Genomic DNA, 27,799 nt, shown 5'->3' on the forward strand with positions numbered 1-27,799 from the left:
GGCCCCTGACAACCTTCGAAAACCTCCTCCTAACAACAAAGGGAAACGGTAAAGGGACGGTATCCGCAATATACAAAATACTACTCCAAAATCCCGCAAATCCCCTAGACGCAATCAAAAAACAATGGGAGAATGACATAGGCTATGAGATTAACCCCACTCAATGGACCAGAATGTGGTCTAAACCCCCCTTTAAATCCATATCAACGAAAAGAAAAGAACTCACACTGAAACTCACCTACAGGTGGTACCTAACACCAAGGAAACTAGCGCTAATACACCCAGGAACCTCACCAAAATGCTGGAGAGGGTGCACCTCCACAGGCACATACCTCCACATGTGGTGGGAGTGTCCCAAAATCCAACTATTCTGGACAACAGCCATACAAGAAATATGTAAAATAACTAAGCAAGTAATAGACATCACCCCAGAATTGGCCCTACTAAACATCTTCCAAGACAACAATGCCCATTTACACCACAAAGAACTCATAACCCACCTGCTCTCAGCAGCCAGAAACACCATAACCAGACACTGGAGAGACCTGTCAGGAGTAAGCATGGACCAATGGTACCAAATAGTATGGGAAACAGCCCTACTAGAAAAATTAACTAATAAACTGAAACTGACACGGGGACAAACAGAAGAAGATGCCTCCACCCCGGTATGGCTCCCCTTTATCACATACACAGCCCAACAGGACAATGACAATAATCCACCAACAGCATACAAATCAATATGGCTAACCTGATCCAAAACACCCACCCACCTCACTCACACACGAAAACAAAGATCACCACAGCCAATCACAAGCAAACAATCACACCCTAGGCCAACCCCAACCTCTCTCACCACCAAAGGAACACAAGTGAACAACACAAGCAACACTGACACCAAACTCTACATACATTAAACATAATAGAAACACCGCCACCCGACCCCACCCCTATCCATCTTCCCTCTCTCCACCCCCCCTTTCTTTTTTCTTTCTTTTTTCTTCTCCCCCTAATGCCTCAACAAATGAAACAGATTTGTAAAAATGTTACATGAAAAAAAAAATACGAGGCACTACACTTCTGTAAAACAAGAAAATCCTTAATAAAATATATTAAAAAAAAAAAGCAAATGATTTGCTTTATTTTTATTTGCGGCACAAACTGAAGGGCAAGAGGTGAAGGGCTGTTGTCCTGTGGCTCTTTGGCTATGTCACAGAGGTTGTGACATAAGGGGGGGGGCGGGAATTCCACAGGTCTTCGCACTGTGGAAGCCACGAAAAGAGACACTGGAAGATCCATGAACAAATCATAAATGGTGGGCCTAAATATGATTGGGATGCACTGTGCTAAGTGGGTGTTAGAGGAGGGCTTGAACCCTGCCCTGATGTCCATTTTCCTCATCAAGTGACGCCCAGCAAAGCTGCTAGTTATCCAATAGGAGAGCACAGATGGTGTGGTAGCTACATGACTGAACATTCAGAAGACTGCTGTGTAAGGTATGCAAGGAGTCCAGCTCAACATACCAGCAATTCAGGGGGAAGCTGAGGAAGTTGTCTCTGCCATTGGAGGTCTTTAGGCAGAGACTGAGTAACTATTCATTTTTTGGTATATTCTAGCTCTGGATCTTTATGCCCCCCCCCCCCTCGCCCAGCTTATCCGGAGTTTTGGGTTGGGCTGCCATCAGTATGCTGATGACACCCAACTCTATCTGTTGATGCATGGCCATCCTGACTCGGCCCCAGACACACTGATCAGATGTTTGGAAGCTGTGGCTGGATGGTTGCGTGGGAGCCGGTTGAAGTTAAATCCTCCAAAGACAGAGGTCCTTTGGCTGGGTCGGGACGATATGGGATTGGGGGGGGCAACTCCCATCTCTTGCGGGGGTGCAATTAGTGCCAGCACCGTCTGTTAAGAGTTTGGGTGTAATCTTCGACACCTCCCTCTCCATGGAGGCGCAGATTGCAGCTATAACAAAGGCGGCATTTTTTCATCTCCACCAAGCTAAGCAGTTGGCTCCTTACCTCTCTTGCCCTGATCTAGCCACTGTGATCCACGCGACGGTCACCTCCAGACTGGATTATTGTAACTCGCTCTACGTGGGGCTGCCCTTGAGACTGACCCAGAAACTCCAGCGGGTGCAGAATGCTGCAGCGAGACTCCTTACGGGGTCCTCGCTGCGAGATCACATTCACCCGGTGCTATACCAGTTGCACTGGCTCCCAGTGGAGTACAGGATCAGGTTTAAGGTGCTGGTTTTAACCTTTAAAGCCCTATACCGCCTAGGACCCTCGTACCTACGGGACCGCCTCTCCTGGTATGTCCCACAGAGGAACTTACGATCTGCAAACAAAAACATCTTGGAGGTCCCAGGCCACAGACAGGTTAGGCTGGCCTCAACCAGAGCCAGGGCTTTTTCGGCTGTGGCTCCGATCTGGTGGAACGCGCTGCCATGATCGTTCATGTGTTGCAGTAAGGTGGTTAAATCCTTCCAACTAAATTTAAAACCTCAATTTGGATTAGGACTTGACATCTTTCAGCAGGGCCTGCAAGACAGAGCTGTTCCGCCAAGCCTTTGGCCAGGGCACAGCCTGACTCCCTCCTTTGGCAATCTTCACAGAACTCTACCCAATGGTTGCCATCAATTTGATTTGAAGTAATTTTTTAATGAAATGATTTTAAATTTTTGTCTTATTTTATTGTTGTTAGCCGCCCTGAGCCCGGCTTCGGCTGGGGAGGGCGGGATAGAAATAAAAATTTATTTTTATTATTATTATTATCTCCTGCACTGAGCAGTAGGTTGGAAAAGATAACCTCCATGGTCCTATCCAACTTTCTGTTCCCAGGAAAACAACACAGTGGGGTTTCAGGACTCTGGCACAGTCCCAATTTTCTGGAAACTCCCCAAACACCCGTCATATATTCTCTTAAGTTCCATTTGAGGAAAGTATGTTTTTTGACCATGGCAGATAAATTAACATAATGTAACAGACTATTGAGATGAGTAAAATCAAAACAAACCCTTGACAGTACAGGGTACCAACTGATCGTTCATGTGTTGCAGTCAGGTGGTTAAATCCTTCCACCTAAATTAAAAAGCTCAGTTTGGATTAGGTACAATTCTATAACAGTGTTGGTCTCCAGCTTGAACTTTTATTATTGTTGTTGTTGTTAATTTTATTATGTATTTTGTTGGTGCTTTCCAAACTAACTTTCCCTTGTAGAGCAGGATATAAATAGCAGGCACTCGCTTTTTGTTCCTGCCTTTATTTTTTCATAAAGTTGTTAGTGTTTCTCTTGTGTGGTTTGTCTGTAAAATTTTGCAGAAAACATAATAAAAACATTTTTTAAAAAAAAAGTTCCATTGGGGAATCCCCACTACAGTGGAACAAAACAATTTCCTGCCTTTGCTTGGTGAGTTTCCTGTTAGAAATTGCTTAACAAAAATCAACAAGCATGTCCTCGAGCTCTAGACAAATCTGTTTCTGAGCCTGCCCGCCCCCTATTTATTCATCCTGTTAGGAAGTCTATTCCTTTCCTTCCAGTGGCAACTGAGCTGCTGTAGTTCTAAAATCTAATAGGGTCCCCACTTGCTTGGGCTTGTAAAGCCAGCCCCACATCACTCAAAGGGAAAACTGCAAGAGACAGCAGTTTAGAAATCCATAACCAAATGTGGAGAAGTGCTGTGGGAATTCCTCCAGCCATAGCTGTCACTATTTTGCAGTGCTCAAAATGCTTGCGCAGATGAATTGCTTTTGGTAGCTAATGGGCTTCTCATGGAAAGCCAGCTCTATTATTAATGAGCCACTCCCTTTTCATAATATTACAAAGGCAAGTCCTATTCCACCCTGCCTCCACTTAACTGACGTCTGACTAAGATAGTATTCTTGGAAAAGCTAGTTACACAACAGCATAACGTCGATCTTCCTGCTGCCTTTATATAACACCACGGATTTGTTTCATCTCTCGGTGTTGTTAAATATCACTCTGCTCATTTATTTATTTATGTGCCAGAGGAGATTAGAATCATAAGAAAATAGGAACAGCCACGGCTTTTTTTTCTTCAGCCAGAACTCACCGACACTCTCAGGTGGGTGCCATTGCCATTATAAGAGAACAGGGGAGGCGTTCATGGCGAGTTCCGGCACCTCTTTTTCTAGAAAAAATAGCACTGCCGGATCCATCTAGTCCTGCATTGTGTTCACACAGTGGCTAACCAGATGCCCATGGGAAACCAGCAAGCTTTAGCTGAGATTCCTGCATTGCAGGGGGTTGGACTAGATGACCCTTGGGGTCCCTTCCAATTCTACAGTTCTATGATAAGCAGGACCCGAACACAAGAGGCAGAGCATGGACATCGTGGCTAGTAGCCATAGTTAGCATTCTCTTCCACGAATGTATTGTTACAGGTTTGCAGGGAAGACCTCCTAAACCCAAGAATTTAATGAATGTCAGAATCTAGTTAATATTTGGAGTATTGAAGGGGAGATTCCATGCCAGTGGAAAAGTACAAGCTAAGCTTCCTTTCCAAGCCTTAACATGACAAAAGGTGTTGATGATCATCATCGTAGGCCTGGGCAGACAAGGGTTGTTAAAGGGAGTGAGGGCAGGCTGTGCTCAGAGGGAAAATGTGCCTCTTTTAAAAAAGGCTTGGGATAATTGATGGATGAGGAGAAGTTGCTTGGGAAGAAGAAGGGGAACAAAGGCCAGAATGATCTTGACAGGCTGGCAGAAGGCTGGCTTGAAGAAATGCCTTTGACTGCACTGCTGTGGGAAATAAGCCCATGGGTGTAGCCAGGTGGGTAGGGAGGGGCAGCTGCCCCCCCCAATCAATAAAAAATCAATAAAAATACATGGCAAACTGAAGTTCTGTTCCCCCCCCAACAAAAGGCCTGCTCCCCCTAACAAAAGTCCTGGCTACGCCCATGAACAAGGCCCTCTTGAGATAACCATTCTGTAAGAGCTGAACTCCAGCCGTCTAACTTCAGGTGTAAATATGTGAATAAATAGCGGTGCAGCAATAAAACTGTTAGCACATCTGAAGAGCTAAGCAGGTTCTAGTATGGTTTCAAATTGGATGGGAGACTGCATATTGAGATGGCTGCATTGCAGGGGATTGGGCCCTGCCGTTCTACCATTCTGTGATTCTGTTTCTTAAAGCTACGACAGCCTCCACTGTGTCTTGATTCTCAACACGACCCAAGGGTGAGGACCTGGAACCCCAAGGACTCTTGCTACCACTCAGCAGAAGTTGAGGGGCTGGCGTACCACCTGTGTAACAGTATGTCATCCTCTTTTGGTGGCCATCACCGCATCCTGTGGGAACAAATTCTATGGTTTAGCTCAGGCACCCCCAACCTTCGGCCCTCCAGATGTTTTGGGCTACAATTCCCATCATCCCTGACCACTGGTCCTGTTAGCTAGGGATCATGGGAGTTGTAGGCCAAAACATCTGGAGGGCCGCAGGTTGGGGATGCTTGGTTTAGCTATACACTGTGTGAAGAAGTGCTTTTCTTTTAAATTTTCCAATATTCAGCTTCATTGGATATCCAATAATTCTCTCTCTCTCTCTCTCCACTTCCTTCATGTCATGAATAATTTTATAAATGTCTGTCATGTTCCCTCTTACTCGCCGTTTCTTAAACTAATAAGCCCCAAATGTCATAGTTTTCCTCATAGGGGAGACGCTCCATCCCCTTGATCATTTTGATTGCTCTTTTCTGAATAAGATTCCAGGTCTGATTGCAACAGCCTGTAAAATACTTAATAGTCACATTGTCTCCTCCTCCTCCTCCTCCTCCTCCTCCTCCTCCTCATGTTTTACATGAACTTTCTGGTTGGCAAGCAGACCTCATCCTTTTCTCAGGAAGCCAAAGGCTGTTGCGTAAGTCTGTCTTAGGCCTACAGTCTCTGGCCCAGTTTTCTTCCGAGCTACACTAATGAGTAGCTAGAGCACCATTGTAGATACCAGCAAGCTGGAATGGCTACAACTTCTGCGAGTTATTGAGTACATAGTGCCTATGAATGACTGCAGCAGATAGCGTAGGAGGGGGGGGCAGGTGGCTTATTTAACAAGAAGTTACTCACACAGTTAAAAAAAGGAGAGAACGGCTTGTGCACTAATGGACAAATTGCAGTGGGAACAGGTAGTACAAAATAGTGTGGGCATTACTGACCTGGCACAGCTAAGCTCCCAAGTGACAACGGATTTCATGGCTGGTGTTAAAATCAAGGTCTAAAAAATAATCTCGGAGGTTGTTTATGAATGTGCTTGTGCTACCACTCACTTCTTAGCCTTTCTTTCTTTCTTTCTTGCTTGCTTGCTTGCTTGCTTGCTTGCTTGCTTGCTTTCCCTCTTTCTTTTGAGAAATGAATTCAAATCCCCTTCACACCTTGCATGGGAGGAAACCCAGGAACCTGCAGCCAGTCCAACACTGTAGAGTTGGAAGGGACCATGAGGATCATCTAGTCCAGCCTCCTACAATGCAGGAATCTTTTGCCCAATGTGGGGCTCGAACCCACAACCCTGAGATTAAGAGTCTCATGCCCTATCGACTGCTGAGCTATCACAGCAGTAATAAGAGATTCCATATGATCCATGTGTTTTCAGCACTCCCATTTTACTTTGTGTGTGTGCGCGCTGAAAATTTAATGTGTGACGTGGCATTTGGCATTGTGTTCTCCAGATGTGCTTGCACAAAGGGGCTAAAGAAGGCTGAAACTTTGTAAATAGTGTGTCACAATCATGACCTACCAATCAGGACAACGAGCAACCATGGAACAATGAAACAAAATATAGATAGACAGATTATAGACTTATGCTGATTTGAGGTGTCTTGAAGTTTCTCTAGATTGCAAAAGTTTCCAAGATTAACAAAGGAGTTCAATAGCAGCAGGTTCTCTCATGACTGCTAGAAGGATTGTTGTGCAAACTATCCTCAGATGACTGAGGATGCCTCCAGACTGTCTATATTTGGCAGAAGGGATTCAAGCACATATTGGGAAACTGAAGTTGGTGCATTCAAAACGGATTAAAGTGCTTTGTTGCCCTAGCACAGGAAATCTGCTTTTGGAAAAAGAAACACAAGTTTTGCAGTTAGGAAAGTGATGGGGAAATGCATTGAAAATGCAGCGAACAAACAATTAATGGGAAGATGCAACGCCTTTTTTTCAGCCGGAACCTGCACCTCTCAAGTGGGTGCCATTGCCATCATTAGAGAACGAGGGAGACATTCATGGTAAGATCCAGCACCTCTTTCTCTGGAAAAACAGCACTGGGAATATCCTGCAAGCAAATTAGGATGAATGCTTGTTGTCATATAAACTCCCTGTTTTGAGCAAGCAAATTGGGATGAAAACAGCCACCTGGAGGAGCACGAAATTCAGTGCAATCAGGTTTGCACCCACAGGGCTCCTTGAGAACTGGGCTGTTGTTAGATAAGAATGAAAAGCCATAAGCGGCATAAGAAGATCAGTATAAATATTGCTGATAGTGTTAAATGTTGCCTTCAGGCTGAAGAAGGTATCCATGCCCAGCCTTGATCTTTCCACCTGCCCGCTGCACCTCTTCACCTTTCAGGTAAGTGGTTTGTAGGGCAGCTCTGTACCACCATGCCAGCCACTCCTATTCCCCCCATCCCACCTCTGTGTAAATGCTTTAGAAATTATTACCAAATAAAACTACAATGAGGTGAAAAATTCTGACACAAGAACCAAATGTGGGAGACTGAGCATTTCTCTCCCTCTCTCCCCCTTACTTGCTTATTTTTCATTGGTTATCATTTGTATAGTAAAGTCCTTTAATGACTGAGGAGCTACTGTCATAGTTCACATTTGACAGAGTAGCCATGTAGTTTGGTTCTTCTTTAGTTGTGCAAAATAACTGTGGGTGCAGTGCATTTAAAACTGAAGGGAGAACTTCAAGTTTTAATTGATAGTCCAATTCAAAGCCAGCTCCAGGTGCAATTTCAACCCCCAAGAGAAATCCTGCAGGTCCCAACTCCTGAAACACCCACATCTGCAGTAAGTGTCTGCAGAAGCACTGCATCACTATGATCTGCAGTAGGTGCCTGCAAGCAACCCACTCTTTTCATGCCCCCTCCCCTAACACCCTGGTGCAGCATCATTCTGGGACATAGTGGTAATATCAAAAGGTTGTTTTATAATGAATTACCAAACCACTGCAGCCATTTGGTAAATTTGGTACCAGGCAAGGGGCTTGTTCAAGTGTTGGTGGGCTGTCCGCAGCTGCCCCACCATGGTATTGCCACTGTTTCTGGAACAATGAACTAACTAAAGCTTCAGGTCACAGCTGAACTTGTTCCCATCTTCGCTGTAAATTTGTGGGACTATGACTGAGGCCCACCCACCACACCAGATGCAGGCTACCCAGCCACAACAGGTCTCTTCCTTAAAGACCGCTTTCCTTCCATTTTGTACTGAAAGCTAACAGACATTTTGTATTTCGGAGCAAAAAATGGATAGCTTGCTTTCTGGCAACAGTGCTCAGCTGAAATAACTGTCGATATATTTCGACATCTGCCGCAGCAGGTGGGAACGGGGGTGATCTTGAACTTATTGCGATGGCCCAGAAGCTTCAGAGTCAGGAGGACCTCCGTGTCAGATGGAGACGGGTGTTGGGGAACATACCGTCTGCAGACATTACCTTCGGTCTAAGCCTGAAGCCGTGACAAATTAATGGACCAAATACGAAAGCCTCCTGGGTGAAACCGCATAATCTCCTTAAGTCAAGGAATGACTTAATAGTACTTTCTGTTGCTATTAGAGTCTTTGCCGCGAGGATCTCAGTTTAATTAAGGCAAGCAGCAAGAATTGCAAGGTGGTCTGGAAAAACGGGTTAAACTGAATGCAGCAATAAGGAGCTCTGCGAGGAATTTAATTGCTGTTGGAAAAAAGCCAGTGCCAGCTCCAGGTCTTGAGGGGCCCTTGGGCAAGACATTCTCCATAGGCCCTTCCTCCTGCAGGGAGCCTACCTTCCCACTGCCATTGCTGGCAGATGTTCCTGCTCCTTGGCCTCATCACAGCTGTGCCACCTTCTCGCTTGCCAGAACCAATAAGCAAGCCAGCAGTTGCAGCTGCTTCCCTTCCTCCACCTCACCACAGTCGTTGTTTGCTTGCCCATCTGGGCCAGAGCAAGTGATTGAGGAACAATAAGACCAAAATAGTGAAGTCCAGAGCACTCCTGTCAGTCAAGTCATCATTGACTGTTTTGTTTTGGCTTAACACTTCGTATTTCCTCCAAGTTATTTGTAGCCAGCAGTGTACATTTTAGAAAGTTGTGTTGAATAATCCTTTGATCTTTTTTTTTCAATTTTATAATCACCATTTAAAAAATAACACATCTGTCTTCACACAGGTTGGCCACTGTGAGAACAAGATGCTGGACTAAATGGGCTGTTGGCCTGATCCAACAGCCTCTTCCTATGTAGTTATGCGCTCCTCCTCCACAAGAACTGTGGGGGATTGGGAAATGGCTTTCACAGCCCAATTCTATGTCCACTTCACCCTCTCAAACTAGTTGGGACTTGCTTCTGAGAGAATATGCATAGGGTTACCCTGTCAGTGTCAACCAACACATGATACTCTCTAGCAAGTTTTCCACCAGTAACATATACACCACATGGCATTCCTTACCCAGCAGGTCAGATGAACCCAGAAATTAATCCCGAACTGTGCAAGTGGGTGTGATGAATCCATTGCAATGAAACCTCTAAGCCACTTATAAAAAAAGCCAATCCTTTCTTTTGATGGCAAGTGGTAACTAGTCAGCTGAGTGTTGAATGTCCCAGAGGGAAGTATGGATGTGAGTGGCATGTAATCTAGATGAGACCAAAATAAGGATAAGTTAACCCTTTGATTTCTTGGTGTGTTGGTGGCTGAACTGCACAGTAAGGATTTCTGACCTGCATCTGACTCCAGCCTTGACAATGCGCATATGAACTTGGTAGGGTATCTATCATCTTTCCTCCTCTCTTTCTTCTTTTAAACATTTCAACAAAAAACAAAACACCTGTGTATTCTGCACTGCATTGTCTTCTATAAGCTCATGTTTCCTCATCCCTCCCGCCTAGTCTCTTAATCCTCTTAGTTTATTGCATTGTTCGGGAATGGCTCAATACACTTTGCTGCCTGAGACAAAGGATAAGATGGCGTGTGTCCCACCCCCAGTTGTGTGTTCAGGAGCCAACTGGTCTTTCTTCAGTACTGGAGACAGGACAGCAGCATCCTCTTGCGCACCTGAAGGCAGCTGACTAGGCTGCAGGGCAGGCCACATGCAGCTGATGCTGATGCTGAGATGGCCTCATTCTGCTGGCACTGGTTTTTGCTGATTTTAGAGTGTGAACCTAAGGGCAGGGAATCATTACTTTTTAAAGCGCTCCGCCTGCCCTGCCACTTTCCTCTGGGAAAACCTGCTCTTTACCGCTGAATTGGAGCAAACGTCAATAGGGTTTTCTCTGGATTGATGTTTGCTCCGATTTAGCACTAAAGAGTGGATTTCCCAAGGGGAAGCAGCAAGGCAAACGCAAAACCACTCAGACCTGTGCTTTCTAGGGAAAAGGAGAAGTGTGGGTGAGCCCTAATAGTTTTAGACACTTTAGAATTTGGTGGTAGTGGTGGATGAGCACATGGACAGATGTGGCTCAGGCCTGATAAAAGAGGCAATTCCCTAGTAGTGGTTTGCTGCAGAGTGCAAGTAATTGCTTTGCAGTAGACAGGTTATCTGTATTGGGCCTGCCAATTTCTTTTACTATTTATTTCTGTGTTATATTTAGCAGTCACCTCACACTATGAGCCTCTAGGGTTCATGTACAAGAGGTTTCTGATCAGGTGAAGAAAAGTGGTGTGAGTCTCCTTTACCATTTGGCAGGAAAATCTACTGACTCCACTCGGACACATTGCACAGTGACAGTCGGGCTGCATCTACCACCCCCAACGACCTCTGCCTCCCCTCTACCCCTACTTCCTCCCCCAATGAACTAACCTGAGTTGTGCTTTGTATGCACTCCCCACATGCCTATAATCTTTATTCAATATACTGCTTGTGCAAAATCTGCTGCTCTAATCTAATTTGTGTGCTTCATTGTGCAAACATCACATGAATGGCTTATCGCAGTGAAAGGCATATTGTAGCAGGGAATCTCATGCTGGTATAATTAAAGGCCTGCTTGCATAGCCATTCACACCTCTGTTTGCAGGGATTTATAACTTAGCTGTACAAATGAATTCAGTCTCTACTGAAAATTGGTGTTCTTTGATCCAGAGCATGCCTGCTTTGGAAGAACTCCCCAAATGCAGGAATGGGAAATGGTCATTAAAGATAAAATAAGTTGGAGTCAGCGAGAGAGATACATCCTTGACCTCTACAATTTATTGTGACAGCAAGCAAGGCAATGTGTTCATGTGAAGCCCTTGGCATCTAGAAAAATAGGGGCCTATACTGTAATTAGAACAAAGCTTCTTTTTTTGCAGTTTCTGCTACATTGCAGCAACATGTTTAGAAGTGGGGCAGCTGAGTGGGTTACATGTTTTGATCCCAAATTTTGTTCTGAATTACTCCAAATTTATACCAATGTAACACAACACAGTTTTCCCTGGGGCCACATTCATATTGTGGCTAAAGCTGTGATCCTAATAGCACTTCTTTGAAAATTAAAATTAATGAGGCCCTTCAACTGAAGAGTAAGAATCTGCACCACTCTGTTTGTTATTAATGTTTATTGAAAAGGCTGGAGGGAAATGATGCAATGTCAAGTTCTATTGTCAGTTGGAATCATTCTTATTTTGGTGTGGATGTTTACAGCACAACTGAGTCTAATGGGATTTACTCCCAGGTAAATGAGACTTTGTATTATGTGCACACAAGAATGCCTTTGCTTTTCCTGGTGAAATGTTGGAAGCCAGTAGAGTATGGCATCTGTTTATTACATGGATTCCTCTCTTCCTCCAAGGAGCTCAGGGCAGTGGCCTGCATAGGATTATCCCATTTTATCCTTACTACAACCCCATGAAATAAGTTAGTCTGCAAGACCGAGGCTGGTCCAAGGTCACATGTAGGCTTCAGGTCTTTGTCTTAGCTAGAATTCAAAGCCAGGTCTCCTGGACCCAGTGTACTTTTCCCTGACTCACCTTACCATCAATGCTTCAGCACCCTCACAAACATGGCCCCTCTGGTGTGGAGTATAATATTGGCCAAACCTTCTAGGGCTCTTGTGGCTTTAAGCCAGCATTCTGTCTCTGGATTTCTATTCACCATATGAAAAAGTATGATGAGCACGATGCCTTCTAAGCCAGAAATTGCTGTTGAGGGAGTTTCTTCCTTTACTATTAGCCAACTGGCACACTTCAGTCTCTCCCCACTCCTTTGCCTTCAAAGGAGAGCAATGGAACATGGCCAAGGCTAAAAGGCAGGGAGTAAAAACTGTGCATGCAGCAAGGTGTGGTCCTGATACCCGCATTTATGAGCTGCACCTAAGCGTACTAAAGAAATCTCAGAGCCTCTGTCTACAGTCGTTGAAAATTATTGGAAAACAGGTGAGGTCCCTGCAGACTGGAGACAGGCAAATGTCCCTATTTTTAAATAGGGTGGGGAAGAAGACCCAGTTTACTACCAACTGGGGAGCTTGACATCAATGCCAGTAAAGGTCCTAGGACAAATAATTAAACAATCTGTGAGCACCTAGAAAAGGATGCTGTGATTACTAAGACCCAGGATAGGTTTCTCAAAAGCAAGTCCCACCAGACAAAATTCATTTCTTTTTTTGATAGAGTTACAAGCTTGGTGGAACATGGGGATGCTGTGGACATAGTGTATCTTGATTTCAGAAAGGCTTTTGACAAAGTCCCCAATGATATTCTTGCAAAGAAGCTGGTAAAATGTGGGTTAGTTAGGTGGATTTGTAGCTTGTTGACTGACATTAATGGTTCCTCATCATCCTGGCAAAAAGTGACAAGTAGGGTGCTGCAGAACAGAGGTGGAACTAGCTGCTCCGGCACCCGGAGCGGCGCACATGCTGTGCACCCAAGGGTGGGGCTAGCCACCCATGGCAAGCGTCACAGGGAGGTGCAGCCCGCGGTGAGTGGTGAGCGTCCCAGGGGAGAGGCGTGCCAATGTTACCCCCCCATCAGGGAGGACATCTGGGGCGGGCTGCCCCCACCGCCCCCCTTCCTCCGCCACTGCTGTGGGATACCGTCCTGCACCCACTGTTGTTCAACGTCTTTATAAATAACTTGGATTAAGGAATTGAGAGGGTGTTCATCAAATTTGGAGATGACACCAAATTGGGAGGTGGAGCTAGTGCTGCAGAAGGTAGAATTGGGGTTCAAGATGACCCTAATAGAATGGAAAACTGGGGCAAAACTAACAGAATGAATTTCACTAGGGACATATGTAAGGTTCTATACTTAAGCAGGAAGAACCACCTGCACCTGGCCTAGAGGTCAAATGTGACTCTCCAGTCATCTTTAGTTAGCTTCTGGGACACTCCTGGGATCATTCCACAGTCACACTAGCCTTCTCTATGCCCTCATTGAATGCTTTTTGTCTGATTGGAATGTACCCTTGAACTATGATAATCCCTCTTGCTTGTCTGATTGGAGGTTGGGTGGGTGGGTGGGTGTATCTGGGTTTTTCATGGCTGTTTGCTGCATAGCCTACTGCACAAATGCAAGAATCACATCTATTGCTCCGCCTATTTTGCCTGTGGCTCCACCCACACCCATCAAGTGGCATGTGGGCCCTGGATGTTTGCCCACAAAGGTATGTGGGGTATATTCCTATAGGAGATCAGCTAGGGAGGCATGACCAGACAGGCTGCTTTAGCTCTGAAGACCTACTATAATAATGTAAAGATGTAATAAAACTCTTGGGGGTTGTCCTGTTGTATTGTTGTAAGAAATTGTGCTATTATGATGATGTGGCTTTTCATGTTAGCAGGATCTACTTGTGCAGGATCCACCATCAAGCAATGCATGGTCTCCAGTCCACCAATGCTGAGGCAGAGGGTCTGTCATCTAATCCCACCCTATGAGGATTCCAGCAGCCCCTGGATGCTAGAGCAATGTCTCTCAGGCAAAAGAACAGGGAGAGGAAGTCACATTGCACAGGCAGAAGACTTTGCGCTAACAAGATGTCTTCCTTTGATATGACTCATGAGTGCCCCTGAAAATGTGTAAATTCTACACCATTTAACTAAGGCACTGGATCTCCCTGTGCCATTGGAACGCCAAAGAAATAAGATCTCTTTGCATCAAAGAGCCTACTGAGACTGTTGTCAATTGTCCTCAGCTTCTAAACATGCAGAGGGTCTAAATATGTAGGTGTAGGGATGCTGTCACAAGAGCGTGCAGGCCTGTAATCACACCGTTCAAAGATGGAGTTAACTCTTTATTAGCAAAAACATGATCTCCACAGACTTGATTGTCGGGCCTAATGAGCAGAGCAGTTCGTTTCCGGTGGTCTTCCTGCATGAAAATCAGTTGCCAAGACTGAAAGACCCTGCCTCCTTAGGGCTTTTCCCAAGAAATCAGAGACTGTGCCTTCGCGTAGCTAACGTCTCCTCTGTCCTTTTCATGCCTCTTCTCGTTCTGGGAGACAATGTGGGAGGGGAGCTTGTTGCAGCAGGAGGGGGCAAGACTTGTGACTCTTCACCAGCTTGATTCATTTCTGCCTCTTGGCCTCCCTCCTCCCACTCACCTGCTTCAGCTTCTGCCTCTGATTCTGGACTTCTCTCCACCACAACCTCTCCCACCTCGCTAAGCCCTGTTACTTCCTCTGACCCCTGTCATCCCACCACCACTCCCTGGGTTCTGAGCCTTCTTCCCTTGATGGTTCCCCAGCTGGTTCCAACATTCCTCTGCTTCCAACCTTTACACGACAGATGCAATACCTTCTTCAATGAAAAGTGACCTTAGGTTTATACTGGCACCTTAGCTTTATACCTTGACTAATACCTTGCAATGTCACAATAGACAATTATACAGCAGAGATGGGGAATTTGTGGCCCTCCAGCTCCCATCAGCCTCAGCCTGCATGGCCAATGGTCAGGGATTATGGGAGTTGCAGTCCAGCCAAGCCTAGACAGTCACTGGTTCCCCATCCCTGTACTGTAGCAAACTGACACACTGGTGCCAGGATTTAGGACTGCAATATTAGCAGGTGAGTTTCCTGAAGTAACTACAATACTTTTAGTAGAGCAAAGTGAAACATGCTTAAAAGGCTTCTGCAACAGGCTAGAAATAAAACATTGCAGTGTTTTGTTTATATTTAAAAATATCATTTATTGTATTTTGTTGTTGTTTTTAAATATATTCTCTGTTCTCATTCATTTGCCCTTGCTCAGTCTGTCACAGTGAACAGGAACAGGGGAGAGCTCAGTGAGCAACAAACCAGACATCACACAGGCACACATTCTCTGTCAGTCATCAAAGTATCCAAAATAAAACCAGAAATACAAAAGAAATCCAGGCAGAGGGGTTAGGGGGACACAAAAAGAAACAGACATTAGCTAAATGTCCCAGGTCATTTGGATTGGCAATGGGAGCAGAAGGTTTGATATATCTTTCAAATTACTCTGTAGAACTTCGGTGCCCTTCAGCCATTTTGGACCATAGCGTACATCAGCTGCAGCTAGCATGGCTGTTGGCTGACGGTGGATGTAGTCCAAAACCCATTGGAAAGCTTTTGGTTGGTCAAGCCTGTTTTAAGGTAGGGACGGGAAAATTGTGGCTCTCCAATGTGTTGTTGGATACCAGCCCCATCAGTCAAGGATTATGGGAGCTGTGGTTCAACAATACATGGAGGGCTCCAGGTTCCCCATCTCTGATGCAAAGGGGCCTTAGCCCTACCTGAATCTCAGTCTCTTAACATAGCAGAAATCTCTCGTCTCCAGCTCAGCTCTAGGCTTATGGGGAAAGTGTATCCATCTTTGTTCTGAGGATTTAGATATATAATGGGAGACCAACCATTCTAGTTTGAATGTACAAATCCTCTGCCCCCAGTGATCAGGTCACAAGGCTGAGGAAGGCAGAATGAATGCCAAGCTTGTTATCTTGGCCCAGGCGCAGCAAATTCTGGGGTCTTGGGCACCACCAGCAACTTAAGAAATATAAAGAAGAAGAAGAAGAAGAAGAGTTTGGATTTGATATCCCGCCTTTCACTCCCTTTAAGGAGTCTCAAAGCGGCTAACAATCTCCTTTCCCTTCCTCCCCCACAACAAACACTCTGTGAGGTGAGTGGGGCTGAGAGACTTCAAAGAAGTATGACTGGCCCAAGGTCACCCAGCAGCTGCAGGTGGAGGAGCGGAGACGCGAACCCGGTTTCCCAGATTACCAGACTACCGCTCTTAACCATTACACCACACTGGCTCTCAAAGTGTGCTAGAGTTGCCTGGATATGGTACACTTGATTGCTTCTTTCTCCCTCTCCCTTCCCCATATACAAGGATCAGAATAAAAGTGTATTAAGTGTCCACAGGCAAACTTTAGGGAAGCAAAAAAAAAAAAAAGGTACATTAAAGTTTAGTTGTTTTGATTTCACTGTTATTCAAAAAGCAACTATCTGCTTCAGCCTACAAGTCAAGCTACCCCTAGCCAATGAGGTAGTGAATAATAACAGGATCCAGCTCTTTCTGAAGCCACATGGTACTAAACAAAGCAGTGACATAAAAACTTAAGAACCAACCGGTTGGCGGTGTTATTGGGATGGTGGAAGAAAGGTGCCCTGTTTTCTGCTGGGCTCCTTCCCCCAAAGAAAGGAAGGAAGGAAGGAATAAATATATAAATACATGTATAGAAGTTTGCTATGTCTGAGTACTGAAGATGGGATCACCCCACCAAGACAAATGCTTCAGCCCCATGCAGAAGGTACTCAGGAGCCTTCACTGTGTTATTTTTCTAAAAAGCAAATCATTAGTATATAATTGGCTACTTCAGAATGGGTGTGTCCTCTTCAAGAGGGGAAGATAGAAAGAGTCAAAAATACGCTCATTTGTCTGAGCCCAATAGGCTTGTTTGGGAGGGAAGGAAGTATTCTGTGTGCTACGATGACGGGACCTGAAGTCTAGATGTTGACAGCTGACTAGGGTCAACTTTCATGGGCTTCCAATGGCATCTGGGTACGAATGCACTATCATAGATTAAGGAGAAGGCTACAGCAAGACAACTTAACTGGTTGATATTCAAAGTCCCCCAAGGGTTACTATGGATAGCTACAGGTTTGTTTGAAAAAGAAGCAAACATAGTAATAATAGTAATAGTAATAATCTATATTATAATTAGTAGTAGTGAAAAAGAATAAAAGCTACCATGGATATAAATAACGACAGTAACAATGCTTCGACATTCCCGGTGTGTTGGTGACTCTGAAATTCAAGTAGTGTGCACATGCCAAGTGTGTTTTCCTCAAAGACAAAGTCAGAAAATAAAGAGAAGCTCTGAGGTTTGGGCACTGGAATGGCCACAATTCCAGCACCTCCTCCTTGGCACTGGAATGGAATTAGGATAGCTGGGGAGAAAATACGGGGAGGGTATAATGGACGCCATCTCTTCTGCTGGCCATTAACTTACTGTGCCCACTTAAAATAATACCACACCATGTCAGTGGGACAAAGCCCCATCACTGTCCCATCAGGTTTTTAATTTTTATTTTATGTCTATAGTTTTTGTTGTTTTTTAAAAAAATTGCTTCTATAGTCTGTCTTGAGGCAAACCAGCAGCGCCCTCAAAGCTGGAAAGGGTACTGTTTCAAATAGTCATTCATTCTCTTTGGTAGAGGCAACTGGTCTGTCTTGGCAGTCGACCGGTTGATCTGTAGCCTGCAGAAGTGCTGGAGGCTAGGAGGGCTGTCCCTGCGCTTGAGAGGCTGGATGAGTTTCAGGTGCACGGCCGAGACCTCCTTCTGCATAGGAGGCAAAGGCAGGGGAGGCGGGTAAGGCGCGTCCGTTTTGCTCTCCACGGTGCAGGAAAGAACGTAATGCTGGATCAGGCTGACCACGTCCGGGAAGGTCAGAATGCGAGGCCTGGAGAGGCAGTTTGAGTCTAGCCGGAACTTGCTGTCAGCATATTCGATGCGCACGTTGGTGGGGCCTCGGTTGGTCTTGACTGAGAGGGTGAACAAGTAGCTGGGGTGAGTGCTGTCCCGTACCAGGAAAGTCCCCTCGGGCATCTTCTGGAGCTGCTGCTTGGCTTCGCTGGCTGTGATAGAGCCCCAGTACCAGCCTAGAAGAGAGGCAGAGAGATAAGAAACACATAGAAGAAAAAGTACAAACTAGTCAAAGAATAATAGGGTTGGAAGGGACCTGGAGGTCCTCTATTCCAACCCCCTGCTCAGTGCAGGGTCTACAACAGAGTTTCCCAAACTTGGGTTTTCAGCTGCTTTTGGACAACAACTCCCATCATCCCTAGGTAGCAGGACCAGTAGTCAGGGATGATGGGAATTGTAGTCCAAAAACAGCTAGAGACCCAAGTTTAGAAAACCCTGATCTACGATCATAAAAGAAAGTAATACAGGGGAAGGAGATGTATTTGTTTACTACTGCATACTGCAGTACGTTCACGGTGGCTTCTATGGGATTTCCCCACTTATCCAGGCTGACAGTCTAAGGCAGCCTTGTGGCTGAATATGGATTTGAATCCAGATCCCATTTTCCCAAGCTGGACCCTCTACCCACTAGACCACATGGTAAGTCCCAATGAGCTAAGCAGGGATTCATGGTGTAGTGCTGCAGGTCCAGTCTCCCCAAGCCAGCTTTTCAGAAGAACATGGCACCATTTGCCTGGCTGCACTGAGATCTAATGAAAAGCCAACCAGTTCTCAAGTCCCATAATGCCCTTCTGAACTGTCGCCATTGCCACCCAATGGTGTGTCATCCATATCTCCACTGCAAGCAGCTTTCAACAGTCATTGTTGCCCATCAACCGCATGAATGTTTCCACTTCCTTGTTATTTACACCTTTCGCACACATGGCATGCTCCACTACCGAGTCTCTGAGGGCTCTTACCAGATTCCCGCAGATATGAAAATGTTTTGGCAATGCATAGCAGATCCTCTTCTGGGTCTCGTGCTTGAGGCGGGCTGTTGTCCGGTGTGGGCGCCACGAAGGGTGGAGCAGGCTCTTCTTGGAAAGGTGTGACTGACAGAGGCTGCATGACTTGCTCTGACAGATTTGCTGCAAAGCCCCCAAGCGATAGGCTCCTGATCTTCTCCTCTGCCAGCAAAGGATGGGATCTGAAAGGAAGGGCATTTAGAATTAGTTTTTTGTGTGTTTTTTTACCTTGCCTGGCAACCAGGTTGAATCAACGCATTGCTTCCTACTGTACTAACCCACTATGTGACAGCCTGTTACACTGCACAAGCAGATAAACAGAGGAAGAAAGGGAAGAAATGCACACCACTTAACTGTGATAATAAGCACACAAAGGACTAAGACCCACTGAAGGGAGTGGGATCTGCTTTTGAGTAAACATAAATGGAGTCATGCAGGCTTGTCCCCAGACAGAGGATAACTGACAGCACAAACCTATGCATGTCTATTCAGAAAGAGTCCTATTGAGTTCGGTGGAACTGCTCCCAGATTACTGTATATAGGATTGCAGCCTCAAACACTCTCTCCATGCCTGTGGCTTTTCAGTCCTATAGACCCAGTCTTTTTCTTTCTCTTTGATTGCAACCCATAAACAATTAGGTGGGAACAAGTCTCACTGAATCCACTTACTTCTGAGTAGATGCATACAGAACTTCACTTGATTCCCTAAATATATCCCATTAAAAGAGAAATTTGGAATAAGTTTTAAAATTCACTCTTATGCTATTCAAATATAGTGCTCAATATTCTACTGCATCTCAAACATTACTGTGCCTGAATAATAATTACCAACACATATGCAGGGGAAAGTGTTGAAGCGATTTTGTGTGTACACGTGTGTTATGCAACATCTCTAAGAGGTGAAGAGTCAAAGAATAGCATATAAGCTTACAGGCAGCCTACAGTCAGATCTGTTCTTGCTACACTTATTGTCTGGCCCCTCTTCTCCTCCTCCTCTGCCAGTTCCACGGCCCACCACTCTTTTCCAGCTACCCACAAGCCTGCACCCATCAGGAAATACAAACTGGAAGCTTGTTCATTAGCCCCAAGTGAACTTGTCTGAAAACCTGTGGAACTGGCAACAGGGGTGGACTCTGGTAATATGGCACCCTGAGTGAGGACAAAATTGGGTGCCCTCCCTTCTTTTACTCTGCGTATTATTATTATTATTATTAGTAGTAGTAGTAGTAGTAGTATACTGCCCTATACCCGTAGATCTCAGGGCATAAACTTACAATATAAAAAACAGGAAACGGGTAATAAAAACAAAAACAAAGGACCCCCCCCCTTCCAAAACACATTTTAAAAGGGCATTGGCCAAAGGCCTGGTTAAAGAAGAATGATTTTGCCTGGCATTCTTGTGCAGGGCAATGGCCTGCATTGCCCTAAATCCAGCTCTGCTGCAAAGTCAAAGTCAAAGTGTTTGAGTCCCATTTGCAAAAGGCCTTTCTGCTTTGGTTGTACAGCCTGCCACTTCTTTGGTTGAAAAAACCCACCCCAACGCATGGCAGACATTGCATGCAGTGTCAACCACACCTTGATGAAAACAAGGGATAAGGTTACATATCCATCCTTTCCCATTGGTACAGTGGTACCTTGGGTTAAGAACTTAATTCGTTCTGGAGGTTCGTTCTTAACCTGAAACTGTTCTCAACCTGAGGTACCACTTTAAGCTAATGGGGCCTCCCGCTGCGGTGCGATTTCTGTTCTCATCCTGAAGCAAAGTTCTTAACCCGAGGTACTATTTCTGGGTTAGCGGAGTCTGTAACCTGAAGCATATGTAACCCAAGGTACCACTGTATTCTGCTGGTTGTTATTTTTTCCCTCCACATAGCCTGGTGGTCTTGCTGCTTGGTTTCCTTCAATTAACCCAGTTGAATATGGAAGTCTAAAGATGAGTCAACAAAAAAAGCACAGAGAAAAGTGCATGTATCACCCGCAAGGGATGTGAATGCCGTGATCATCTTCTTCTTCTTCTTCTAAGTAATTGTTTTCTGAGCTGCAAGCTTTTGCACCTCCCCAAAAGGGGAAATGCACGAAAACACAAAAACCTTATCTGGAACACACCCACTGCAAGGCGGCAGGCAGTACAGTAACAAATATGATTTGTGTGCTAAATTTAGACATTGCTAGAAATTCACAGTGCTAAAGTTTTGCAGTGGGCCACACCTTTCCTCCATAACCATGAGACACAGTCCTTCTCAGGCAAACCATGACCAAGAACCATTTGCCAACTCAGTTTCTCAATTCTGTTCCACTCCATAGCTTTTCTAATGCCGCCTTTCAAAAGCACCTACACATGTTGGCCCGGGCTCTTAGTTTCTTTGTACCTTGTGTAACCACTTTACTCTCCAAAGTGGGTGTGATAGCAACCGGCAAATCTGAACGTATCAGTAATTTGCATGGTAGTAAATGACTAACAAAGTGAAAAGGCAGGAAGTAGCTGTAATTACCAGCAAGGCTTCGTTACAGAAGTTCTCCGTTCCAAATTCAGTTGGTTCAGGTCCATCACTGGACCTGAATGTTACTATAATGGGCAGTCCATAAAGATTACAGTACCTGTAATAGGGAATACTGTACACTTTGGACTGATCTTTTCTCTGTTGTGATGCACTCATTTTTGCTTCCACCCATACGGGGAAGAGAGAAATGTCATTGAATGTCACCATTACCTGAATCTGCTTTGTTCTTAATACTTTTCTGTGGGAGGGGAGATGTGGAGTCCCACAGAATTAGAGATAATGAGGTGGGAGGGTTCATGCTCGCAAACGAAAGTGCCCGTCTGTTTTCGGAAATATCTGGTTCATGAGGGAAATGTTGAGCAGTCCTGGGAATTCTGCTACATGCGTAGAAATCTAAATATTTAAATCTTCGGCATAACGTTTAATTCTCATTCCCAACTGGAATCAAGTTTAAGCATCTGTGCCCATAAATCCCTTGCAGCCCTTGTCTCTGTCACCCATTCCCCTGTCTTCTTCCTTGCCTACTTTAGACTGTAAGCTCTCAGTCTGGGTTTTGTTTCTGCATTTATTTGCTTATGAAACTCAGCAGAGCTACGTGTATTTTAATGGCTCATACGTAAATAATAAATAATTTAAAAGATTAACAAAACAAAACAAAACAAAATCCAGAGATTCTTAGGAAACCCTGTCCCATATATTATAGGAACAGAATGGCCAAATCTGTTCCTAATATGCTTCTGATAGTAAGGGTGGAGGGAAATCCTAATAATATCAGCTTCTGCTTTTGTTGTGTGGTTTCATCTTTCTTGCACAAAATGTAATGTCGTCGTCCTTTCCTCTCACCCTCCTAGAGATGGATGTTTACCACTCATATGAGCAAACGGACAATGAGCTAGCCTTACGCACCAACCCCAAATAGTAGCTAACAAAACAGCCACTCCAGCTGGCAGGCTCTAAAGGCCTCAGAGTTTCTTGGCCAAAAGGAGAAGAGGGCATGAGGCCCTGTAACCCATCTTATTTTCTGAACTGGATACTTGGCATGGGCTTCTTTGAACCATAGGTCTGCTTGCTGGGATTACAAATACTAGGCAGAGAGGGCAAAGGGCCTGACATGGTGGAAACAGTCTCCTCTGTAACTTAACCCAAACCTCTATTGTTTGTAGAAATAAATAACCTTATCCCAGTCCTTTAAATCTTATTCATGGAGTTTGCAGCACACGTCCTTTCTTTAAAATAACATTTTAAAAGTATTCTAGTCTGCCCCTTGTTTTGTTTTGTTTTTGCAGCAGGGGGAGTGATGCTGTGCTCTGTGATGTTAATACCATTTTTTGCTAGGTCTTTCCCTGCATTCGGTCTCCTCAGAGAAACAGTCCTTGCAGTCCATGCATCCTGGCTGCTTAACTAGGGTATGAAAGGGAGACAAGAGTGAAATTTTGTGCTTCAACCAAGTGAAGGGCAACCAGGGTGAGACAGAAAGGCATTTGCAGCAAAGAAGGAATGATGAAGACGTGTGAGAGCTGCCCACGGCAGCATCGTCCCTAGTGGCCCGCCGCCCGCACTACGAGCATGGGGGGGTGGGTGTGGCACGGCGATGTCACCCGCCCTCACGGCTGACACCTGGTGCGCACCGCACCTGCCTTGCTCTGCCAGTGCAACTGGGAATACGAGAAAGGCTGGTGCGAGTAGTAAGCCGGGGAATATCTTTGAGTAGGTGTGCAAGAAGATAAGAAGATAAAAATGTTCATGCCAAATGAGGTAGTAGCTTTCTAAATATGATCTGGGAGGAACATACACTGAAGCAGACTGGGCATAAACACAGGGCAGACAGGACAATAATAAAAATGAAATTGTACCCTCCCTGCAAAAAGAGGTTAGGGAGTATCAGAAAAGCTTCTACATCATCAAAGTGTGATTGCTCAGAGGAAGGACACAGACTGAGAACCAGTGTGCTGTAGTTGATTGTTCTGGACTGGTTCTCATCTTGACTTATATCCATGAAGCACAATGGATCTATCTACTTTGCAGGTTTGTTCTGAGGACGAACCACATGTCTATCACCTGGGCCCCTTGGGGGAATGTCAGTCTTTCTAAGATTAAAGAGATATGAGACATGTGGTCCATTAGCTAGTTCTAAATTAATGAATGGTGAACCTATCAAAATAGCAACAATGATTTAATCAGAAATTAACACAACTACCGGTACACTTCTCAAGCTGAGCTACTTAGGAAAATGTGAAAGGCATTCCACACTTTTAAAGAAAGGTTGCAAACCTTTTCCAAATAATTATTAGTACTGGGGAATAAAAAATAAATTAGCAGCACTGAAACTAAAGCTGAAAGTTCTGGAGTTGCTTACTTCCCCAGCAAACCAAAGTTAAATGGCAAGATAGGAAGATTCAGGAAATTCTCCAGCCCTGTGCTTTATTGGGTGCTTTTGTATTCTCCCTTGGGAATTCTGCTTAAGTGAGCAGGAGACAAGTGGCTTCTAACCTGCACAAAATTCTAGAGAGCCCCAGGTTAAAAGCCAGCACAGGAAGCAAATGAACTGTAAACCAACAGAGGAAGAGGAACGAGATATGCTACTGGCACTTTATTTAAGACATAAAATTAGTCTTTGGCCACATTCACACCATTACAGCAATTTTAAAATGTGTTACATTTTAAATGCTTTACACTTAAAACAATATGATACCGCTTTAAACAGTCATGGCTTCCTCCAAAGAATTCTGGGAGTTGTTAGGAGACCCCCTATTCCCATCCCATCCCAGAGCTCCCTGTGAAGAGGGATTGATTGTAAAATCACTCAGGGAATTGTTGCTGGGGGGGGGGGAGTGTCCTAACAGTTCTCAGCACCCTTAACAAACTACAACTCCCAGAATTATTTGGGGGAAGCCATGACTGAAGTGGTCTCATAGTGCTTTAAATGTATGGTGTGAATGAGGACAAAGACTAAATTAGAGCAGATGTGTTTTGAGACACATCACACGAACAGAAAGTATTAGCAATGAAAACAAAGAAATCGGAAAATCGTTGTGGTGTCTAGCCAGCAATACACAGAAGCAATAGAGGAGGTGGAAACCCCCACCTTTGCCAGAGTGGAAAGGGGCAAAAACTTCTAGATTCTCTTTTGGAATAGTTTTAAATGGCATAGCTCTTAATGACTATAACTAGGTAAGTATTTTACATGGCTTGAGTGTGGAATGTCAGACAACATGCAGTCTTAGTGTACAGGTACCAACCCTTGATGTCTGAAGCAACTGTAAATGTTAGTCTGGCAGCACGAGTATGAGTTCTAGTTGGGACTCATCGGTGTGATGATAAGAACAGTGGGATACATCTAGTCTAACTGAAAAATTGTGCTGTCCTTAAGTTTCACAAATGCAATATCATGTAGATAGTTGTGTGACCAGCATGCCATGTATACATCTGTCTCTCTCTCTCTCTCTCTCTCTCTCTCTCTCTCACACACACACACACACACACACACACACAGAGTCTTGGGTAGATAAGCTATTATCAGTTACAGCAATCTATGTATATTTTTGCAGTGTTGTTGGGGTTTTTTTAATTATCTGAAGATGGTTAAAACAGTAGCCCTTTACTACTCACAACAAACTGTTCTGTACCAACTCAAGAGTATTTTCTGTATGTTTGGAATTCTCTTCCAGTTGATCCCACACACCGCTCCTCAGTTTAAGAAGGATTATAAAGCCTGTTTGCTGCAATTGCATGCCCACTTATCTAGAAGTCAGGCCTACTGAACTCAGTGGGACTTTTTTTCTGAGTGGACATGTACAAGATTGCACTGTTCATCTTTAATCAAACACGCACAATAGAAACAGCAACTCTCTTCCTTCCACTTCTTTTAAAAGCGTATTGAATTTTGTTAACTTGATGTGCTGCATGTTTACCTTTTTTAAAATGGGAACCTGCACAAAGGGTGACCTTCAACTGAAATAAAGTAACTTAAACACACACACTGATTTGAATTGAAATCCCTTATTTAAAGAAAAGGGGGTTTGAGGACTTGTTCCACAATACCTTTTCAGTACTTTTTAAAGTGGGATAAGAAAATTGTAAAGTCTTTGAGGGATCTTACCCTTGAACACAGAGGATCATGTCACTCCAGGACCAAGGAAAGAGCATCAAGTCTTCGGGGAACTGGGGGAAAAGCTCTCCCTCTTTTGGTTGTCTTCTTTATGCTCGGTCTTTGTTCCCAAACAGGAGGTACCACAATCGGCTAGCAAGTGACTCGGAAAAAGAAGGCTGGATGAAGACCCAGAAGCCTTCTCAAAAGCACCTTGGAGATCACTCGCTGAAAAGCAGACAGTTTGAGGTATCCAGAAAGTCTTTGCTCAGCAAGTTACGAGTAAGAAAAGGTACGTAACCTTAGCAGTTTTCCACTGAACTCTTGCAGAGGTGAATTTTTTTAAAAAAATTACACGGGGAAAATAAAAGAATATGAGAGAAGGAAAGAAATCTCCTTCCCGGTGGCGTATAAAATCACCAGCAACAACTGGAAAGAAAAATCAATAAATACGTCTCAATAAATAAATCTCTCTCTCGTCTTAAACGCGTGGAAGAAGTGAGCAGAGAGAGTTGCAGCTCGCCTCGACGCTGCCTCTTGAAGTAATCTTGAAGCTCTGGGAGGGGGGAAGCCACTACTAAGTAATCTTTTGTTTGCTCCCTTTTAATCTATTCCAGGAAGTGGTGGATTCCTGGAATTGTATTGTATTCACATCACTGTGCCGACATTAACAAGAAAAAAGAGAGAAATATATAAATAGATGCGTCCGTAGCAGAGACCTTGCTGTCAGGCTTGCTCTCCTGGAGTTAAAATAATTCCCCCAACAGATCACCAAAATATCCCCCAGCTGGAAAGGGAGAGGGTTTTTCAAGGGATCCGGCTGAAAAAGTTGCTGGTTGTTTTCAGGCTTATCCAGCATTGGCTGCCGCCGCTCTCTGCGTTCAAGGAAATACCTTTGATAGATTTCCAAGAACTTTCCAGGAAAGCGGGGCCGGACCGCGTCCTTCTGCCAATCAGAGCGAAGGAGGGCAGGGCCGGGCCTCGGAGCCCTGCCAATCAGGGGCGGATGACGTCGGATGCTGCAATGATCCTAGCCCAGTAGACACGCGGAGAAACCCGCACGCCAACGCGGAGGCAGAAAAGGAAGGGCGTTAGAGGCGGGGAGCAGCAGCGGGAAGCCTGGCGGGCGTTGCTAGTAGCCATTTGGCAAGAGGGGCCAAGCGCCCGCCGCTTCTTTCTTGAGGCTCCCAGACAGGGCGAGGAGCAGCAGCACGTTTCCCTGCCTTGAGTAGTGGGGCAGCTGCCGGCCGCCTCTTTTATTAGGCTGATGGTTTCCTTCCGCCGAAGTTTTGAAAAAGCCTATGATTTACACCCCACGTTTGTTCCTGGCGCAGCATTGGGAAATAAATAATAATTGGACGACAGCAATTTTATAACGCTCTGCAGAAAGTGGAGTCATTGCTGCTGAAAGATAAGGCACGTCCTCTTCCTGGAATTTCGCTCTTCCTTTAATTCAAGAGTAGATCAGAATCACACACCCCACTAAAAAAATACTCTCACCCCACTAAAAAAAATACTCTCATGTGATTTCACCCCTTTCAAGTACAATTTCATAAAGCTTGCGAGTGAATCGAACACGGCCGCAACAAATGTCATAGCTGAAATAGTTACAAGCCACCCAAAAAAGAACAATAATTGGGGCGTGTATTTGAGATGCCTAAGGGGGATAAAGCGAGATGAGTGCCACAACCCCAGAGTCATTCGTGACTGGACTTAATCATCAGGGGTCCTTTACCTTTACCTTTTTTTAAGGGGACGGGACTCGACTCACAATTTTATTATTAATCCATTCCCAGCCACAACCTGATTATTTTATTTTATTTTATTTTGACAGCCTGAATTCCTTTTCAAGACATCCTAAATATCCAGTACGCTCCACATAGAACTAGGTGGTAATAAGCTCAGAAGATCACACCTTAAGGTGCCCTTGACAGCAAACTACTCAGCAGGGAGCATCCCACCCTGTCACTTCTGAATGAGAGTGAGTCACGTGTCTTAGATCTAGATGGGTATATAGTATAGTCACCCATAAAATAATAAACTGTCTTGCCTAGTTCCAGGCAGCACAAGGTCTATTATTTTCCCACAAGCACTCTGCTTGGCAGCCCATGAGACTTGCACCATGATGCTGCTTTGAGAGCCAAGGCCAAAGGCC

The 27,799-nt window shown here is 44.8% G+C and overlaps 1 protein-coding gene and 1 long non-coding RNA gene across 2 annotated transcripts; one reads left to right on the forward strand and one right to left on the reverse strand.

Annotated features, from left to right (window-relative positions):
- The first annotated feature begins 1,277 nt into the window (after positions 1-1,277).
- LOC308471516 lies at positions 1,278-15,338 on the forward strand. Its single transcript, XR_013982991.1, has 3 exons — positions 1,278-1,493; positions 7,507-7,573; positions 13,949-15,338. It is a non-coding gene; the product is annotated as an uncharacterized lncRNA (long non-coding RNA).
- Positions 15,339-16,900: 1,562 nt separating this feature from the next.
- CISH (cytokine inducible SH2 containing protein) lies at positions 16,901-26,526 on the reverse strand. The gene is made up of 3 exons (XM_080994280.1): positions 25,657-26,526; positions 19,012-19,238; positions 16,901-18,228 (listed from the first exon to the last, which is right to left on the reverse strand). The coding sequence occupies exons 1-3, from the start codon at positions 25,701-25,703 to the stop codon at positions 17,732-17,734; spliced, it is 771 nt and encodes a 256-aa protein (XP_080850406.1). The 5' UTR covers positions 25,704-26,526; the 3' UTR covers positions 16,901-17,731.
- Positions 26,527-27,799: the final 1,273 nt, after the last annotated feature.

This window comes from Podarcis pityusensis (assembly GCF_964106645.2).
Source record: "Podarcis pityusensis genome assembly, chromosome: 2".
In the NCBI taxonomy this organism is placed as follows: Eukaryota; Metazoa; Chordata; class Lepidosauria; order Squamata; family Lacertidae; genus Podarcis; species Podarcis pityusensis.

What these genes read in the sequence shown, in the direction of transcription:
- CISH (XM_080994280.1), bottom strand. Translation starts at nt 25,703, where the DNA reads ATGCTCTTTCCTTGGTCCTGGAGTGACATGATCCTCTGTGTTCAAGG. An exon ending in ATGATCCTCTGTGTTCAAGG is followed by an intron (nt 19,239 to 25,656) that starts GTAAGATCCCTC and finishes CCTTCCTTTCAG; the next exon opens with ATCCCATCCTTTGCTGGCAG. An exon ending in TTCATATCTGCGGGAATCTG is followed by an intron (nt 18,229 to 19,011) that starts GTAAGAGCCCTC and finishes CCTCTCTTCTAG; the next exon opens with GCTGGTACTGGGGCTCTATC.